Genomic DNA, 20,051 nt, shown 5'->3' on the forward strand with positions numbered 1-20,051 from the left:
ACTTGCGAGTTGCTGGAAATTTGTAGTTAACTGCATTAGAGATTCTTGTCCAAGGAATAGAGGTTGTAAATTTCGGTAAATAATTAATTTCCAAGATTCTTCCGAAATAAAAATAGTGCCTTCTTCTTTATAGAAGAGGCTAGTAAAGGGTGGAAGTTTCTCATTGAACTGTCCTATACTGGCAACGACTCCCGCCGTTGTCCTGAAACAAGGAGAATACCAATGTTAGGATTCCCTTGTCTATATATTCCTTTACAATAATTCCTTAGGTATAAATATAATTTGTAAATAATTGTATATATAAATGTTTTGAAAATAGACATTATTATAAAACTAATATAAGGGTTATCTAATTTTAGTAAAGTGTATAAGGTATCGGTGGGTTCAGGTATATCGATTGCTGTAGAGCAGCTGACCCTGTGAATGTAAGATGTATGTTTTATTAAACTAAAGTTTCGTGCATGTGGTATGGTCGAAGACGATTTGCATGAACAAGTTGGTTTCTATTTGATTTTTGTATTATATAATTATGGTTAAAACCAGCTCTTATAATTTGAAAAGGTCCATCCCACTTTTGGTCTAGATTATTTGGGTTCGGAACTCGTAGCATCACCTTATCTCCTACTTTGTATTGTATTATGTTTTTTATTTGGCTGTCGTATCTATCTTTAGCTTTTTCTTTCATAGATTGAATGTTTCTTAAAGCAGAATCTCTGGCAACCCTAAGTCGTTCGTTTAAATCTTTTAGATAGTCACAGGCCGTATAATCAGGTATAATTTTCATAGAGTAAAATGGACGTGGTTTGTACCCGAATAGCAATTCGTGAGGTGTATAATTAGTGGAACTGTTTACTGATGTATTGTGGCATATAATTGCAAAAGGGATTATTTTATCCCATTTTTTTAGACGGCGACTGTGATACATTCGAATGTGGTCACGTAAAGTGGCGTGAAACCGTTCAAGGGAACCATTTGTTTGAGGATGATATGCCGTGTTAAACGTGTGATCGGAACCTAAAAATTTGGTTAATTGTTTTAAAACGTTATTCGTGAATTCGGTACCTTGATCCGAATGAAATCTTTTAGGTACCCCAAAATGTTGGCAAAAGTGAAGTAGTCCTTTGGCTACTGTGACGGATTCTTTATCGGGAATAGGGTATGCTTGCACAAATCGAGTCAAGTCATCTTGGAGAGTTAAGATATATTTATTGTTGTTGTCACTGATGTCGGAGTAAGAGACAAGATCTATGGAAACTCGTTCGAAAGGTTCAGTGGATTGTGACGTAATGACCATAGGTGCTTGGAAATTTTTCCTTTGGATTTTGTTTCGTTGGCAAATGACGCATGATTCCACATAAATTTTTATGTCGTTGGTCATACCTTTCCAGAAGTATTCGTCGCGAATTTTTCTGGTAGTTTCAACAATACCACGATGACCTGAGAGGGGTTCGTCATGGTACATTTTCAGTATATTAGGAATTTCTTCAGGTTTGGGATATATGATTTTGTTTTGACAAATTGTAATTTCACAATTATATGTTTCCGCAAGGTATGCAGTTATACGTAGTTGTTCATTACCCACTAGTTTACAGGTAGGGTCATTTTTTAGATCGGGGACATAGAGATTTTGGATTTTATTCTGTTGAAGACATGACATTAAGGCTTTGAAATAACTTTCGGAGTCCCATGGGTCAAAATAATTCGGTCTGGTGGGGCAAAAGAAAAGGTTTTGGTTTTCATTTGAGATTACAAGGTCGACGTCGTATAGTGATTTATTTTTTTGTAAGAAAGGTTCTACCTGAGAACAGGAACGTATAGCTTCGTTGAATATATTATTTTGATCGGAATCTAGACATGAAGTTGGAATAAATATATTTTTATGCTTTGTGTCTAAAATATTGTCGGGAGATATTTTTAGTCTTGGAGTATCGAAGGATTGGTCTCTAGAAATATAATGTTCGTAATTCATTTGTAAATAATCAATAGAGTTAGTTTGATTTGAGTCATCTGAAGTTGAATCAATGATGTTGGAATTAAATATTGGTGGTCGTGATAGTGCGTCAGCATTTGTGTTTATTTTTCCTGCTTTATATATGATTTCGTAATCGTATTCTTCTATTTTTAATCTCCATCGTACGAGTCGACTACCTGGATCTTTTATAGAGAATAACCATGTTAAAGGTTTATGATCAGTGACGATTTTGAATTTTCTTCCGAAGAGATAGGGTCGAAAGTGTTTTACGGCCCATACAATCGCTAGGAGTTCTCGTTCGATTGTGGAATAGTTCGATTCGGCTTTGTTTAAGGTGCGGGAAGCGTACGCTATTGGCAAATCTTTGCCAACTTCTCCCTGAGATAGTATAGCGCCGATGGCATGAATTGACGCATCTGTAGTTAGGACAAATTCTTTACTAAAGTCAGGATATTGCAAGATAGGAGTTGTAGTAAGAATAGTTTTACATGTGTCAAACGCTCTTTGTTGAGATTCACCCCATGTGAATGGAATATCCTTTTTTAGAAGGCTTGTCATAGGTTTGGTAATTTGGCTGAAATTTGCTATAAAGCGACGATAGTAACCTGCGAGACCTAGAAAAGATTTAATGTCTTTACACGATTTGGGAATAGGAAAGTCTATCACAGCTTGTACTTTGTCCGGATTGGGCTTGACACCTTCGCTAGATATTATATGTCCTAAGTATGCTACTTCTTTCCTGAGGAACTCGCATTTGTCGGGTTGAACTTTTAATCTGTGTTCCCTGAGTCGATCGAAGACCTCTTTTAGTTTTTGTTCGTGTTCCTGGAGACTTGAAGCAAATACAACGATGTCATCTAGGTAAACAAAGCAGCGTTCGCCTTGTAGTCCATAGAGTACACTATCCATAGCACGTTGGAAGGTGGCAGGTGCATTTTTTAATCCGAATGGCATTCGCAGAAATTCATAATGTCCATAAGGGGTATTGAAAGCGGTTTTTGGAATATCTTTAGAGTTAAGTTCAATTTGGTGAAATCCGGAGGCAAGGTCTAGTGTGGTGAAATAGATAGAGTGTCCTAGTTTATCGAGTATGTCCGTGATATTAGGTAAAGGATAGCTGTCGCCAACTGTTATATCGTTTAGTTTACGATAATCTATCACGACTCTCCATTTTTGTTTACCCGAAGCATCTTGCTTCTTGGGAACTACCCAGATTGGACTGCTCCACGGTGAGGTACTAGGACGTATAATATTTTCGTTTAACATTTTGTCTACTTGGGACTTTACTTCTTGTTGATGTACGTAGGGGAATCGATATGTTTTTGTATTAATAGGTATTTCTGACGTGGTAGGGATGGTGTGTTTTGTGTGATTTGTGAATGTTAGTTTATCGCCTTCGGTATAAAAGATGTCTGCGTAGTTGTAGATTATTTTATCGAGGGATTCGCATTCTTCGGGATTTAGATGATCGCGTCTTATTAATTTGTCTATATTTTCATAATTATTTGTATTCTGGTTGGTTGAATTGTTTGCATTTACGGAATTGATTTGGAAACTATCTATAGACTCGGTGTACGGTGTTAAATTAGGAATATTTGGAGTGGAAATATATTTATCTTTGTCACTGGAGTTTACGCATGTTATCAGAAAGTTATTATTGTTAACGTTAATGAGTGCATTAGGAATAGTTAGATGTTCGCCTATCATTTGTTTGTCGAGAATGGCCATACCGTTAACGATCGCGTCATTGTGGCAGATAATTACGGTTTCAGACCGTTTTGGTATAAGTTGCTTATCTGTAAATTGATTATTGAGTTCTTCGCCCAAGAAAAAGAGTTTGTATGAAATGTCCCGAATTCGCATAGTTTTTGATTGGACGTATATATTAACATTAAATTTTGACATGAAATCGTTACCTAGTATTCCGTCAGCGGAAATATTTAGGTTGGCAATATGGAATTTGTGTTTAGGGAATCGGTCAAGAGATATATCGGATGTGCCGCAAGTTTGAATTGTAGATTCGGTATTCGAGACACCTATTATGGATACTTTATTTGAGGAGTCGATTAAGTTATTACCAATTTTGTTTTTTTGTATAACAGAGATGGCTGCTCCTGTGTCTATTAATAATATGAGTGGTTGGCCGTCGACATGGAACTTGCAATGTAGTAGGTTTTCGGGAGGTATGTTTAAGGACTTGATACTATATGATTTGGTAACAGATTTGAGTTCGGATTTAGGATTTTTGAATTTTCGTTTTGGTTTAAGTTTTGTTTTGGCACGTGAGTTGGATTTAGTGAACTTTGTAGAGGTAGTAGAGTTTGTAGAGAATTTTGTAAGGAGCTTGGATGATTGAATAGGTTCAGAATTTTCGCTTGATTTAGTAGATTTACTGGAGTTAGGAGATTCGGTGAAAGTAGTAGATTCTGTGGAGAAACCGAGAGTTTGGGGCTGGTTACCCTGTTCGTAGGTTTCTTTTAAAGAGTTTGTAAAGGACTTTGTAATGGGCTTGGATGATTGAATTTGTTTAGAATGTTCGCTTGATTTATTAGAATTAGTAGAGTTAGAGGATTCAGTGGATATAGTAGATCTTGTGGGGAAACCGAGAGTTTGGGGCTGGCTACCCTGTTCGTAGGTTTCGTTAAAGCTAATTGTTTGGGTATGTTCTTCGGTTTGAACGCATACATCTCTAAATTGTCTCCGATTGACTGTTTTATTATCTAGAGATGCACTTTGTTTTAACATATTATTTCGGTGGTATTCTAGAGTTGGAGGTTGTTTAAGTTTTCGATCAATTCGGAAGTCTCTGGGCAGACAGCGATTCCCGACGAGTTGCCCATCTCGTTGGTCGCTGACCAGTTTAAATTGTTGACATTAGTGGATGGTGTCGGTTGAGCGAGTTGGTTTTTGTTTCTAAGGTTATTGTTGTAAGCTCGTTTGCGACATTCGCTTATGACGTGTCCTGGGTGTTTACAATAATTGCATATCTTAATGTTTTTGTATGTTGGGTTAAAATGATTGCTTATTGGTCTATGCGGAGGAGAGGTCATGGGACGTTGAGTGGGAAGGTTTGTACAGAACGGGGGCTTATGTGGTACAATTGAGGGACGTGGGGAGTTTGTTTTAAATAGCGCTTGACGGGCGTTATTCATGGCTCTGATTTTATCTTCCTGTAGGGCGAAACGCCCTGTCTCAGACAGATTATTAAACCCTTTAGTCCTTAACATCATTCCGATATCTGAACTAATCCCGTTTATAAAGACATTTAGTGCGGTCTCCTCAGTGGTTGCTAGGCGACCCAGTAAAGTATTATCTAAGATTTCCGCGTTCAGTTTTTCTATTATTTTACTTCGACAGAGTTCTACTCTATGATAGTATTCTGTAATCGACTCGTTATGTTTTTGGAACATTGATTGTAATTCCATGTTTAAGTGCGCGAGAGTTTTCGTTTGCGAAAATTTTTGGATTAGAAATGTTTTTAATTCCGCCCAGTTAAGAAATTGTTTGGCATGTACGTCTGCAGAATAGGGGCCAGTTATTTTATTTAGGGCAAAAACTAGTACTGTCGGTTGTTGGGTGATAGTCGCTAGGTTAAATGCGGCGTCACACGACCGTATGTATCTGTATATATCGTTGTTATTTTTTGTATCGAAATCTGGGATAAGTTGTAGAAGGGTCCCTATCGGCATTTCTATCCCTTTATGATCTATACAAACGTCATTGGTTTTTGACATGTTGAATACAAAAATAGTACAAGAATAACTAGGCTAAAATATACGAGAAATGGCAATAGTAAAATATACGAGAAATGGCAATAGTAAAATATACGAGAAATGGCAATAGTAAAATATACTATAAATAGCAATAGTTAAATACACGAGAAATGGCAATAGTTAAATACACGAGAAATGGCAATAGTAAAATATACTATAAATAGCAATAGTTAAATACACGAGAAATGGCAATAGTAAAATATACTATAAATAGCAATAGTTAAATACACGAGAAATGGTAATAGTAAAATATACGAGAAATGGCAATAGTAAAATATACGAGAAATGGCAATAGTAAAACACACGAGAAATGGTAATAGTAAAATATACTATAAATAACAATAGTTAAACACACGAGAAATGGTAATAGTAAAATATACTATAAATAACAATAGTTAAACACACGAGAAATGGTAATAGTAAAATATACTATAAATGGCAATAGTTAAATACACGAGGAATGGTAGAAATATAGGATTTGGATATACTGGATGGATTTGGATACGGTGAAACAGAGCAAAGTTTTAGCCACTTACCACAATAATGCAATATAAACTGCGTGCTTCATTATAAGGTCCGGCGAAGTATTTATTTAAAACCTTCAGTTTCCGTGTCTGCTTCGTCTTTTGGCGATTTGTTTCCTTTTCCGGAGCCTACACGTTATTACTTCGACTTTCTTATGCACTTATCCTACCGACTGCGCCAAATTTGTTATATGGCAAAGTGACAAAACTTTTAAATTAAATAATTTATTTTATTAGGATACAATTCCTTACTGAAAACATGTTAACTGTAGTACGTCGAAACAGTGAGTGTGTCGATCCCATTTAGACATTGAATATATATACTAAGGGTAGCGTGTGAACAACACTTTTAAATGACGCGTTCACAGGTTTAAAATGGTACTTTATCAAATATACATTAAGGGTATCGTGTGAACAGAAATCTATAATGTCGTATTGACAGATTTAAACAAGTTGTTAGGAAATTGTGCTTATCAATACTTAAACAAATATAAATTAAGGGTATAGTGTGAACAGGACTCTTAAATATCGTATTGACAGATTTAAACAAGTTGTTGGAAATGGTACTTATCAATACTTAAACAAATATAAATTAGTTAGTTTATGTGGGAATGGAATAACAAAATAATTTAAGACAAAGGGAGGTTCTTATATACTAGTATTAGTAATCTTACATGATAAAATAGTAGTCGTTATATAACAGAGGTTCTTATATACTAGTATTAGTAATCTTACATGATAAAATAGTGGTCATTATATAACATATGCATATTCAGTAGGTCTTATAATCGGCTGCTATCCATTCTTTCATACTCCTACTAAGGTGTTCGCGCGGACACTGTCGCGGGCGATAACTAGTATGGTATAAAGGATTTTATACTCACGCAGCTTACATGTTAATATGAAGTGTTACAGTACATATCAGTCTACCTTTACAAATATAATTTCCAAATTATCTTGAGTTGGCTTGTCTTGTGACATAGGTCTATTGTATCTACGAGTATTAGATTTAACGATATAATATGTAGTTCATTAAAGAGGGCTCCTCGTTTGGTATATATGTATTTGGTAATAATAAAAAAAAAAAAAAAGAGGAAATGATAATGCAAAGGAGAACATGAAAAAGGGCTTATTGTGTTAAAAATGTTCAACAGTTGATGTGTAGTATGAAAATAGTAATAATAATACAGAGTGGTTTTGTTTACTTAAAATGATTACGGCATCAACATTGTCTTAGCTCCTTAGCTCGGTTAACCTGTATTAAAACGTGCTTCGTAAGATGCATGTCACTGTATGTGTTATATTCATAATATTATTAATAAATATTTGTATAACTGCAGGAATGTGAACAAACGTTGGTTGCTAAGTAAGTGTTTCCAGGGGTTAAAATATGCATTGTAAGTATGAGATGTAAGGTTTTTGGCAGTCGTTATTCTCATTGAGGATCGCTCTGCAGGCGTTTTGGTTTATTGAATATATGTAAGCCCATCAGTAACGACGTAGGCAGAGAGAAAGCGAGAGAAGAGAGCCCACCAGAGACATAAGGACATGTTGTAGTGTTAAAATCATTTGTAATAATGATGAGTCTAATTCAATATTGGTGTAGGGTTTATATCGTTAGTAATTGATGCTGTTTCGTGTGAATAGATTTACAGTTATAAATTGTAGCAGATGTACAACTAAACGTAATTTTTTTTTCCTTTTTTCTCAAGGTATTTTAGGAAAATCACACTTATAATGTGTATGACGTTACTAGCCTGTATAAGAATTCACCTATCCTCAATTATAGACATCCATCCTCAAGTAGAAGACAGCCTGAGCACATGTAAGTATATTTTCTATATAGAGATAAGTGGGCGATTTGTAACTTAAAATCACTTAGCTACTAAGTACTTTTGGTAAGTACGCTCTTAGCACGTAAGGGTATAAACACGTTTATAAAATTATGTATGCGTTGAGGACGCTATAAAATAAAATTTTTGTAATGCTTACTGAAAAAAGTGACTGACTGACTGACTGACTGATATAACAATGCAAACGATAAAAAGTAAATAAACAATCGGTTTAATGAAGACCGGCAGCCTATTTAACAAGTGTGCACTCCAAGTAGGAGTCAACGATAAACGTCAACGTACTACGATTGCTTACATAGCAATACAAACATAGTTTAGGCAACGTAATAAGTTAACAGAGCACATATTACATACTAATTAGTTATAAAGCGCATTTTCGTATAAATAGTAGATTTAAATTCGATACAGTCAAAACATCGCGTAAAAATGCGTTACATGACATGGTCATATTAAACAGTACGGTCGATTAACAATATACAATATGTGGTTATAATAGTAAAAAAATGTCGTTAAGAGATAGGTGTCGCGCTCGATAATAGTCATTCCGGTACGTTAAATAATCTTTTGTGTATAATTACGTAAATATGAAAAAAAAAAGGCGCAGATAACAGATCGAGGCGCAATAATACAGACGAAAACCTAATAAGACGAAGTAGGCAGGCGTAGCTACGCAGGCGTTGTGGTCTTAAAAATACAACTGATAAGTAAAAATGGTCCGGACGCGGACAAAGCCAAATTGGCGCACCTATTCCGAGCTGTAGACGAGTCAAAAAAAAAAAAAAAAAAAAAAAAAAAAACGGCCTGGAGGTCAAAGCGGCGAAGTTACGGCTCGAACATTAAACAAACATTACAAAAATAAGAGGTCTAATGGCTGAGGGCAAATAGCGGGAAATCTGAAAGTTTTAAATAAATTGATACTACGAGCTTAGTGCTCATTGCGGCAAAGCTTAGCGCTTGCACGCTCAAATTTATGAAGAAATTGTTATTACGAGCTTAGTGCTCATAGCCCATAGAGGCAAAAAATTAGCGCTTGCATGCACAAAGAAAAATATAAATAAAAAAAAAAACGGCCTGGAGCTCAAAGCGGCGAAGTTACGGCTCGAACATTAAACAAACATTGCAAAAATAAGAGGTCTAATGGCTGAGGGCAAATAGCGGGAAATCTGAAAGTTTTAAATAAATTGATACTACGAGCTTAGTGCTCATTGCGGCAAAGCTTAGCGCTTGCACGCTCAAATTTATGAAGAAATTGTTATTACGAGCTTAGTGCTCATAGCCCATAGAGGCAAAAAATTAGCGCTTGCATGCACAAAGAAAAATATAAATAAAAAAAAAACGGCCTGGAGCTCAAAGCGGCGAAGTTACGGCTCGAACATTAAACAAACATTGCAAAAATAAGAGGTCTAATGGCTGAGGGCAAATAGCGGGAAATCTGAAAGTTTTAAATAAATTGATACTACGAGCTTAGTGCTCATTGCGGCAAAGCTTAGCGCTTGCACGCTCAAATTTATGAAGAAATTGTTATTACGAGCTTAGTGCTCATAGCCCATAGAGGCAAAAAATTAGCGCTTGCATGCACAAAGAAAAATATAAATAAATAAAAAACGGCCTGGAGCTCAAAGCGGCGAAGTTACGGCTCGAACATTAAACAAACATTGCAAAAATAAGAGGTCTAGTGGCTGAGGGCAAATAGCGGGAAATCTGAAAGTTTTAAATAAATTGATACTACGAGCTTAGTGCTCATAGCGGCAAAGCTTAGCGCTTGCACGCACAAATTTATGAAGTAATTGTTATTACGAGCTTAGTGCTCATAGCCCATAGGGGCAAAAAATTAGCGCTTGCATGCACAAAGAAAAATATATATAAAAATGTTAACGAGCTTAGTGCTCATAGCGGCAAAGCTTAGCGCTTGCACGCACAAAGAAAGTTATAAATAAATTATTATAATGAGCTTAGTACTCATAGCGACAAAGCTTAGCGCTTGTACGCACAAATAAAATCATAATGATGATCTGTGAATTCACAGCGGCGGAGCTGAGTGCCCGCACGCAAATAAACATATAATACAAATTGCTATTAGACAGAGCCAGGAGCAAACATTGAATAACGGCGATCACACTAATAGCGTTGATAACTATTAAACTTACGGCGATTCTAGATACTCGCGTAAGATCATTTGAAGATTGAACCATAGAAATTATAAAGGCTCTCACAGACATAATATTAAAGATTATACAGCGGCGATACTATGGACTTCATAATATTAAAGATTATACAGCGGCGATACTGCAGACTTCAGAATATTGAAGATAATACAGCGGCGATACTGCAGGCTTCAGAAGATTGAAGATAATACAGCGGCGATACTGCAGGCTTCAGAAGATTGAAGATAATACAGCGGCGATACTGCAGACTTCAGAAGATTGAAGATAATACAGCGGCGATACTGCTGACTTCAGAAGATTGAAGATAATACAGCGGCGATATTGCAGACTTCAGAAGATTAAAGATAATACAGCGGCGATACTGCTGACTTCAGAAGATTGAAGATAATACAGCGGCGATACTGCAGACTTCAGAAGATTGAAGATAATACAGCGGCGATACTGCAGACTTCAGAAGATTGAAGATAATACAGCGGCGATACTACAGACTTCATAAGATTAAAGATTATACAGCGGCGATACTGCTGACTTCATAAGATTGAAGATTATACAGCTTCAATACTGCGCAAAAGGATAAGATTATAAAATCAACATTGTGGAAGAGCAAAGAACTAGCAGAGGAGTAAAAGTGAATATGGCAGTGGTACGAACTCGTAAAAAAAATGTGAAAAATAAAAGCAGCGTACTTCGGACTCGTAAAAGAACAAAAGTAGCAACTGCATTGCTACGGACTTACAGAGGAAAATATAACAAGAGCCTAGAGTTCAAATCAGTTAAAGATAAAAAAGCTAGACGTTGGATAAAAAGTTAATAAATAAAAAGGGAGGACATTCAAGAAGATATTCAAAAAATATATGTATATTTATAAATATATGTCAGTCAAGGATGCAGGAACCAGGAATTGAAATAAACGCAAGATTCTAACGCGAAGAAGCGGGTTCCTCAAAGAAAATTACAAAGAATAGCAGTAAATTTAGGCCAGGGAAGAGATCTTCCTCACCCTGCAAGTTATAGCGGCCTCCACAGTTCTTCGATGATCGCACCAATCAAAACCAAAGACAATGTGAAAACGTAAAAATAAAAAGAAAAGAAAAACAATATAGACTATGGGATGCGTGTTATAATTGTAAAAAAGATTCAAGAAAGGTAGAAATACAAATATGACATTAAATGGATATTAAGAAACACTATAATGTCCTACAGATTAATAAGAAAATAGTCGTACAAACAAGGAATGGTCGCTGCCTAGAGAATAAGGCAGGGTCAACAAAGTACAGGAAATAACGACGTTACAAGGAAGAACTTATGGCGAGATTGCAGCAAAGGGTCAGATATGTTAACGGCGAGAAATATTACAAAATTTAAAGGTTGCATAGGTAAATGTACATAGTGTAAAAAAGGTACAAAAGGTGCGACCAAGCATAACAACATAATGTTATAGTGAAATTCGTAATCTAAGAAGAGCAAGAGATAAATCGAGTCAATAAAAAACAATTATGCAGAATCAGTTGCGTTATCCTGAACGTGGGAACGCGATACCGAGAAGCTAGAGATGAAGAATGGAAGTCTGGAAATCAGCGCGATATAAGAAAATGGGTAGAAGTTTTGTAACTCAATCGGGCGGAAAATATAGCTAAATATAAAGTCAAAATGTAACAATGTGGGAACTTTAAATTGCGAATGCCATAGTCGGATACAGAAATACTAAACCAAATAAAAAAAAGGGATTGCTAGGTCTTGCACTGCAATGACCAAACGTTTGAGAGATGGCTAAATAAGAAACTATTCAACATTTACGTATAAGCTCATTACATAGAATAGTCCATGTGAGAAAGAAGAAAGAAGCCAGCAAAGTTTTGAAGTAAATATCTAAACCTAAACATACCCATAAATAGATAGGGTATAAAGAAAATAAAGAATCAAAATTACGCGGCATGACGCCGTCTGAGGAAGTTGTCAAAGCGACAAGAAAACAAACTATGGTGTGACGTGCTGTTCGGAGCGTATAACTGTGCTCTCATGTCCGCAATGTGCGAGGATTTTCGCAAACAAAATTGGCTACATAAGCCACATGCGAGCACACCAACGTCAAAACCGGAGCTGAAGACAGTCGCCGTGGCCGATATCGGCCGGGATTACATCATCATCATCATCATCATCATCATAACTGTGAAATATGCTATGATGAATACAAACAAATAGTCATACAACAGAAATGTCATGAATTAAAATATAACGGGAAAGTCTTACATTACAAGACACGTTAAGAAAATTAACTATTATCGGGGAGTAATCTTAACAATGAACCAAAAATTCTTGTTACGAGACTATGCAATCATCAAAAATAAGAAAAGCTTAAGGTCAGCGTGGAACCATGGATAGAAGAAAAGAGAAGATATTTGTATCTGAAGAGTAGTAAAGTTTTTACAAACTATCACACAAGCAGAAACAAAGTCAATAGTAGAAAGTATTGAATACTTCAAGTTAAGATAAGAAGTAAAACAGTATTGAATAACAGCGTAAATTAAGGTCCAAGCGTATAGTTAACATTAAAGTGACGGGTCAGCCGCTAGGAGAACTGATGTATGTTACCCATCGGGAGTATGTAAAGACAGCCATGGGGCTTGAATGTTGAAATACTCACAGTTAAAGATTAGAAAGAAGAAGAGGACACAAGTTCTACAATGGCGATCTACATTAAGAAAAGAAATAATAGGACAACATATATTTCACTAACAATTAGAGGATTAACTTTATGGAAAAGACAGTGTCACTATATGAATAATGTTATTGAATATGTGGCCATAAATCAATGAATCACGAATAATCACAAGGAATAACAAACTAAGTTTTTGAAATATCACCGTCTTCCAGGATGAAATGACGAACCCTGTAATGCTGTGTTTTATATTACCAGATCTAGCGTACTCCTGCGGTACGACTGAAGAGTATGAGTGATATGATCAATAAAACGAAACCTTAAAATGGCACCTGGACAAACTAAGCTGAGATTGAAATACTTACAAAAAAAAACTAAACGGAAGGTTATTGAAAATGAAGAAGAAGAAAAACAGTAGCATTAATAAAATTTGTAATTAAGTCATGAAAATTTATATATAAAAAAAAAAAAAAAAAAACAGCTATACTTATACTACTTAAATAAATAAGAGACATATTTGTGGTGAATCCATGACAAAGGAATTATTTTGAAAAAAAAAAAAAATGAAAGTGGTAAGCAGACCACATGTGGCCGTTTTCAAAAGGTAACATGTACAAACAGAGTTGCGCGCCAGCCGCCGTGCCGACGACACCGCTTCCGCGCCGTTCCGCGTCGCTCCGCACCTGAAAAAAGTGTTAAAAATCGCGAGAGAGGGAAAAGTTTTGAAAAAGTGGGAGTGCTATATATCAAAGTACGCAGAACAGTGCAAGGAACATAACGGTGTATAAATTGTGAATTTTGGATAATCCGTTTAGAAATTATAGTTAAAAAAGTGAAAAATTACAAAGTTTTCAAACTTCAAAAATTAACGCTGGCCAAGAACGATCGACAACATACCGGTTTTTTGGTGTCAAATTGAAGAGCTCGTCGAGATCTATGAGCCTGGACAATTTCCAGATTTTTCTGACCCGGAAAACCGGGTGAAAAACGCAGAAAAACAACTAGCACGTGGCCATGAGGTCAATGATCCGGGGCAGCTGGAGCGTGACAAAGCACACCATCGGATAGGACGAGGTGAACAAAACGCCGTTTCAGGATCTGAAATCAGACATAAGGATCAAAAGTTATTGAGTGAGGAAAAAAGTGAAAAATTAGTGACAACTTCAAAAATTCGTATCTCGAAAAGTAAATCTATAAGGTACTGTTTTTATTATATCATCGGATTCGGCATTTAAAGACCTTTAAATAGACACCTTACTCAGATTTTTCTGATTAGTATTTATCAAGATACAGACAAGTTTACAAAAAGTGGACCAAAAAGTTACGTAATTAAATTCCAAAAATAACTTTTTTATTTTTAAGTATTTTGACAAAAATTGTAAATAGGCTAAACAAGCACCTGTAAAAAATAAGGTTGACGGGGTTTTTTGACCCATTTTAATTTTACTTCTATTTTATTTCGAATTTTGAAAATTCATAAAACTTAAACATTGATGTAAACAAAAATTGTAAAATAGTAAGAAACCATTATAAGCGGTTATTAACAAGTGTAAAAAGTGTTCTAAAACGACTTATTTGTCATAAATAGACTTGTTTGTTTGTAAAAATACTTATTTGTAATAACCGACTTATTTGTTTTAAAACGACTTATTTGTCATAAACTGACTTATTTGTATTAAAACCACTTATTTGTTATAAATCGACTTATTTGTCTTAAAACGACTTATTTGTCATAAATTGGCTTGTTTGTCTTAAAACCACTTATTTGTTATAAATCGACTTGTTTGTTTTAAAACAACTTACTTTCATAAATCGGCTTATTTGTTTAGTATTCAATGGCATGAACGTTAACTCGACCGACCATTGTTCTATTGTTTCGCCGCGCTCGTTTATTATTGTTCTATTGTTTGAGATTTGAACAACAATACTAAACAATTGTAAGATATTTATTTAGTTTTAGAATTAGTTTAAGTAAAATTGTAAAGTCTTGGGTTTAACTACTTTCAAACTATAAGTTAAGATAATTATAACTCCGGCTACATTCATCGTAAGTAATCGGTGTTTGGTATCATTGTAAAGGGCTCCTGGAGAGCTTTACATTGAGACTATCAAATAGACATTAAGTAGTATCGGACTTGAGTTGTTTTTAGAAAACAAAAACTTTAAACCTTAGTAACATAAAAACAAGTACAAAGAGCTTGGCTAGCTCTATCAGAAAAGTGAATGTAGAGACAAGCTCTACAAATAGTAGAGTTACTGTAAGACACAAATAAAATTAATTTTAGTGAAATTTTATTGTATACTGAAATTAGTTAGCCCTTGACGAGTAATCATACTTTAAATACTCTATATATACAACTTTTACAAACCTTTTGGATTACGTATTATTGATTGACAACTCTGCCTCCACATGTTTGGAATAAGAACCCCAACCAAACCCACTGCGAACATGTCAAGACCAGCCACAGCAACAAGTGTGAGACGTAGCATCGGTGAATGGGAGGCGGCCAGCACTGTGCAAAGACAAACGCAAGATGAAAAACCGACATCAGCATCTCCACAGGGTGAGAAACCGGATTCGGAAAAAATCACACAAATAGTGCTGGACACCCCACCAAAGGAGGGCAACCAAAGTCGTGTTGCCGAAGCAAGGGCCTGCCATAATAAAGCCCTTCTCCACTTGAACAACTCCAGAAACTTAAAAACTGAAATTAAAAATGTATTCAAAGAGTCACTAAAACGTCTCTACAATATAGTCAAAGAGCTTGACATGGAACTCAAAAAGGGCTCCACTCAATGTGAAACCCCAAACACATTACAAACCGACCAAAGCACAATAAACCAAATAGCCCCCCGCAAAATTGACGAAGAACTTCTAAGTAAACTAGAGGAGAATTCAAGGCTACTATTGGAAAATAATAAGAAAATTACGGAACTCAGCCAGGAATTGGCTACACAAACAGATACATACGCCAATATCACAAAAAATGGGAAGAAAAATACACAGGAAACACCAAAGAAAGTGACGCTACATTCCATAGTTGTCACTTCTAATAACGAAATGGACACGGGGGAAGAGGTGCTAGAAAAGGTTCGGAAGACAGCAGACGCAAAGGAAGGTTGGGTGAGAGTGGAAAGGATTAGAAAGGCAAAAGATAGGAAAATTATAATGGGATTCCGATCTAAAGAGGAAAGGGAGAAGATGAAGGAGAGACTCAAAACCACAGCCAAGGATCTCAGCGTCGAGGAGGTCAAAAACAAAGACCCGATGCTGCTCCTCAGAGACGTCCTAAACATCAACACGGACGAAGACATACAGAAAGCACTGAGAAATCAAAATCGGGGTATTTTTGGCTCCCTCGATGAAGAGGAAAACAGGATCGAAATTAAATATAGAAGGAAAACTAGGAATCCACACACAAGCCATATCGTGGTAGCGGTGTCGCCACTGACTTGGCAAAAAGCGGTGGAGAAAGGATATGCCCACATTGACCTTCAGCGAGTTAAAGTGGAGGACCAAACACCATTAATTCAGTGCACTCGGTGTCTGGGCTTCGGACATAGCAGGCGCTTCTGCACGGACACGACAGACCTGTGCAGTCACTGCGGAGGTCCACACCTGCGATCAGACTGCGCGGACATAATAGCAGGTATACCACCCAAGTGTCAAAACTGCCATAGGGCAAAACTTACGGAAACCAATCATAATAGTTTCGACCACAACTGTCCAATCCGAAAAAAGTGGGACACGATTGCGCGTTCAACCGTCGCCTACTGTTAAAGACGACCAGGGCACCCAAAACACCGTCAAAATCTCCCGGAACAACCTGAAAAATGGAAAAACTAAGGCAAATTTACCGGCTGAGAACAGGACAAAAACAACAGCAAAAATAATAACAAACAGAATACAAATAAAAAGTGGGCAGGGTAGCGGTAGTTTTGCCAAATATTTAAATATAGTTAAATATAAGGCAACAGTAAACAGCACAAATTACTGCCCACAGACAAAATTCAATAGCGAGAAAATGGGAAATGGAGGCAGTATTGCAAACCAATATAATGATTATATTAGCGGGGCAATAACAGCTGAAAATATAAAAAGGAGATTTTTGAGTACTGCAAAGCGACTAAGTGGAAAAGTAGTAAATAAGAAATAAAATATAAGCGTATTAATGATGCTTGCAATAATATTATTATATATATTATTTATAAGCATAGAAGTATAGAGAAAAGAAATAGCAGTAAGATAAGATAAAGTAGAATAAGACCTTTAATAATAAGTATACTTACCTGTTTAATAGAATCCTGTAAAAAAGAGTAAAATGTTGTTAGTAGTATAAGATAAAACAAAGTTAAAAAATAAGTGCCTTACCTTTTAGGAAATCCGGAGTGTTACACACACTGCACCTGTAAATAAAATAAACATGATTAGCAAAATAAGATTATATAGACTGGGTATCCAATGAATGAAGTAGAAAAATAAGACTTTAAAAGATCCTATAAATAAGTTGTTAGCAAATTAAGTTAGAAACTAAGTATTTAACCTGTTGATGAATAAAGATTTAAGAAGCTGTGTTTTATTACCCGCAAACAGAATAAATAAAGAAATAAGTAGACACATAGATAGAATAGATTAGATCGGGAACCCCACCCGAACAGGAATAAAAGTGGATGAATGAAAGAAAGAATATAGTATGCAGAATAAAAGTGCGAGCAGAATAAAAGAGAGAACTGGAATGAATGAGAATAGTGAATATAGACTCTGACCAACATGTTAGAGGTAGAGGCAAAAAAAAAAAAAAAAAAAAAAAAAAAAACATGTACAAACACTATACATTGAAGAAATTATACAACAGATTTATGTACAAGAAAAGTAATACGTAAAAGGGAAACGAGGAGTATATAGATCCGATTAAGTGTCAAGTTAGAGGATATAAATTAATTCAACATGGGAAGTAATTAAAAAAAAAAAGTAAGGTTTTCAAACAAGGTGACCACAGCAGAAACACAGTGTGTTATACAAATACATAGTTGAAGATGAGAAGATGTAGTTGGGAAAGCAATAAGGAATGTGTTAATTGTACGAAGTAACGAAAGAAGAGAGGCGGATTTGGAAATCACACGACATCTTTAGTCAGTTGAGAAATGAGCACATTATGAGACAACCAAAACAAGTCAAGATCACTTTTTTAACAAAACAACTGATGTTGTTAGCATTGCGGGTATTATGATATAAAACAATAGTATCAACGAGACTGGAAAACTTGAAATTGGGAGTAGTAAAGCTAAAACAAAGCCTTGAAACATGTCAGAATTGATGTATGAAATTAAACGGTAGAGAGCAATAAAATACATAAGTGTTAAAGAATGTATCGCCAGTAAAAAGTAAACCAAGAATAAAATAACAATCAAACTTGATGAATGTCAGATCGATTTTATTAGTTGGAACACAAAACAGTATGTAGATACTTGTATATAGCGGGCACACGGATTTCACAATTAACAATATTTAATATGGGTTATGAGTAAAGAAAGGATAGCATCATATAGAAGAAGGAAGCTTTACAAACACGAAGTCAACACACGACAAGAAGTCCCGTGAAAAAAGAAATTAATGCCGCGACACGCCTACTTCGGAGAATATACGAATCATATGCAGCATCGCCTTTCGCCTTGCGTCGCGCGCCTTCTCCTCGCGCTTCGCTCCGCCGGCAGGACTGTCGTAAGACAGTTTCTATATAATTGCCCGCGCCCCGCTCCGCCCACCAGAACTGTCGTGAGCCGACGTCTACCTGCAAGTTGGCTCTATCGTCGCACGTCTTGAGGCTATATTCCCGCACCCCGCACGCCGCCAGAGCTGTCCTGAGCCTCAGCCTACCTGCAAGCTGTCTGCATCGTCGCCCGTCTGCTGGCTATCCAGAATGCTCCTACCAAATATTGAATCTACCCGCGCCGCGCCCTCCCGCCAGAGCTGTCCTGAGCCTCAGCCTACCTGCAAGCTGTCTGCATCGTCGCCCGTCTGCTGGCTATCCAGAATGCTCCTACCAAATATTGAATCTACCCGCGCCGCGCCCTCCCGCCAGAGCTGTCCTGAGCCTCAGCCTACCTGCAAGCTGTCTGCATCGTCGCCCGCCTGCTGGCTATCCAGAATGCTCCTACCAAATATTGAATCTACCCGCGCCGCGCCCTCCCGCCAGAGCTGTCCTGAGCCTCAGCCTACCTGCAAGCTGTCTGCATCGTCGCCCGCCTGCTGGCTATCCAGAATGCTCCTACCAAATATTGAATCTACCCGCGCCGCGCCCGCCCACCAGAGCTGTCCTGAGCCTCAGCCTACCTGCAAGCTGTCTGCATCGTCGCCCGCCTGCTGGCTATCCAGAATGCTCCTACCAAATATTGAATTTACCCGCGCCGCGCCCACCCAGCAGAGCTGTCCTGTGCCAACGTCTACTTGTAAGAAGCCGCATCCTCGCAATCCGGAGACTTCCCAAAATGTTCGTATCAAATACCGAATCTACCAGGGCCCCGACCCACCCAGCAGAGCTGTCATGTGCCAACGTCTACGTGTAAGAAGCCCGCATCCTCGCAATCCGGAGACTCCCCAGAATGTTCGTATCAACGACCATGGCTAGAGCAGAGCCTGCCCATAGTAACGGAAGATTCCACAGCAACGATAAAAATATGTAGAGCATACGTGATATGTAGCAGGAAGTCTAAAAGATTGGGGCGCACGTAACACACACACACACCTATGAAGATCGTGTAAATGCTCATGCTTGGTCAGGCATCTAAGAACATATATAAGGCGAAATAAACATCAAATAAACCTCTTCCGTTACCAGCATTAGGTGGTTTTATTTCCCCGTGCTCCGCATTGGGGGTGCACCGTTGATTATTGCCGGTGCACCTCCCGTGCGAGTTGTTCTGTATATCCGCAGTCAGTCCCCTACCCGGGGCCGATTTAGGATGTACACGTAGGCTACATTTTAACGCGAAAAGGGGTTGAAAGAGGGGGTGGAAAATTGTATGGAAGTATCGTCTTCTTTTACAGTTAGAAGCTTGAAACTTATTTTTGAGGCTGCTAATTTGATATAAAGAAATTAATATT

General features: G+C 37.0%; 1 protein-coding gene across 1 annotated transcript; it reads left to right on the top strand.

Moving 5' to 3' along the window:
* The first annotated feature begins 18,867 nt into the window (after window positions 1-18,867).
* Window positions 18,868-19,575, top strand: LOC123722938. The gene has a single exon (XM_045685492.1). It carries the CDS (start codon window positions 18,868-18,870, stop codon window positions 19,573-19,575), a length of 708 nt encoding a protein of 235 aa, XP_045541448.1.
* The last annotated feature ends 476 nt before the right edge of the window (window positions 19,576-20,051 follow it).

The sequence above is a fragment of the Papilio machaon genome, chromosome W, assembly GCF_912999745.1.
Source record: "Papilio machaon chromosome W, ilPapMach1.1, whole genome shotgun sequence".
NCBI classification, from domain to species: domain Eukaryota; kingdom Metazoa; phylum Arthropoda; class Insecta; order Lepidoptera; family Papilionidae; genus Papilio; species Papilio machaon.

Coding starts and splice junctions, on each gene's coding strand:
- LOC123722938 (XM_045685492.1), top strand. CDS start 18,868: ATGCTCCTACCAAATATTGAATCTACCCGCGCCGCGCCCTCCCGCCAG.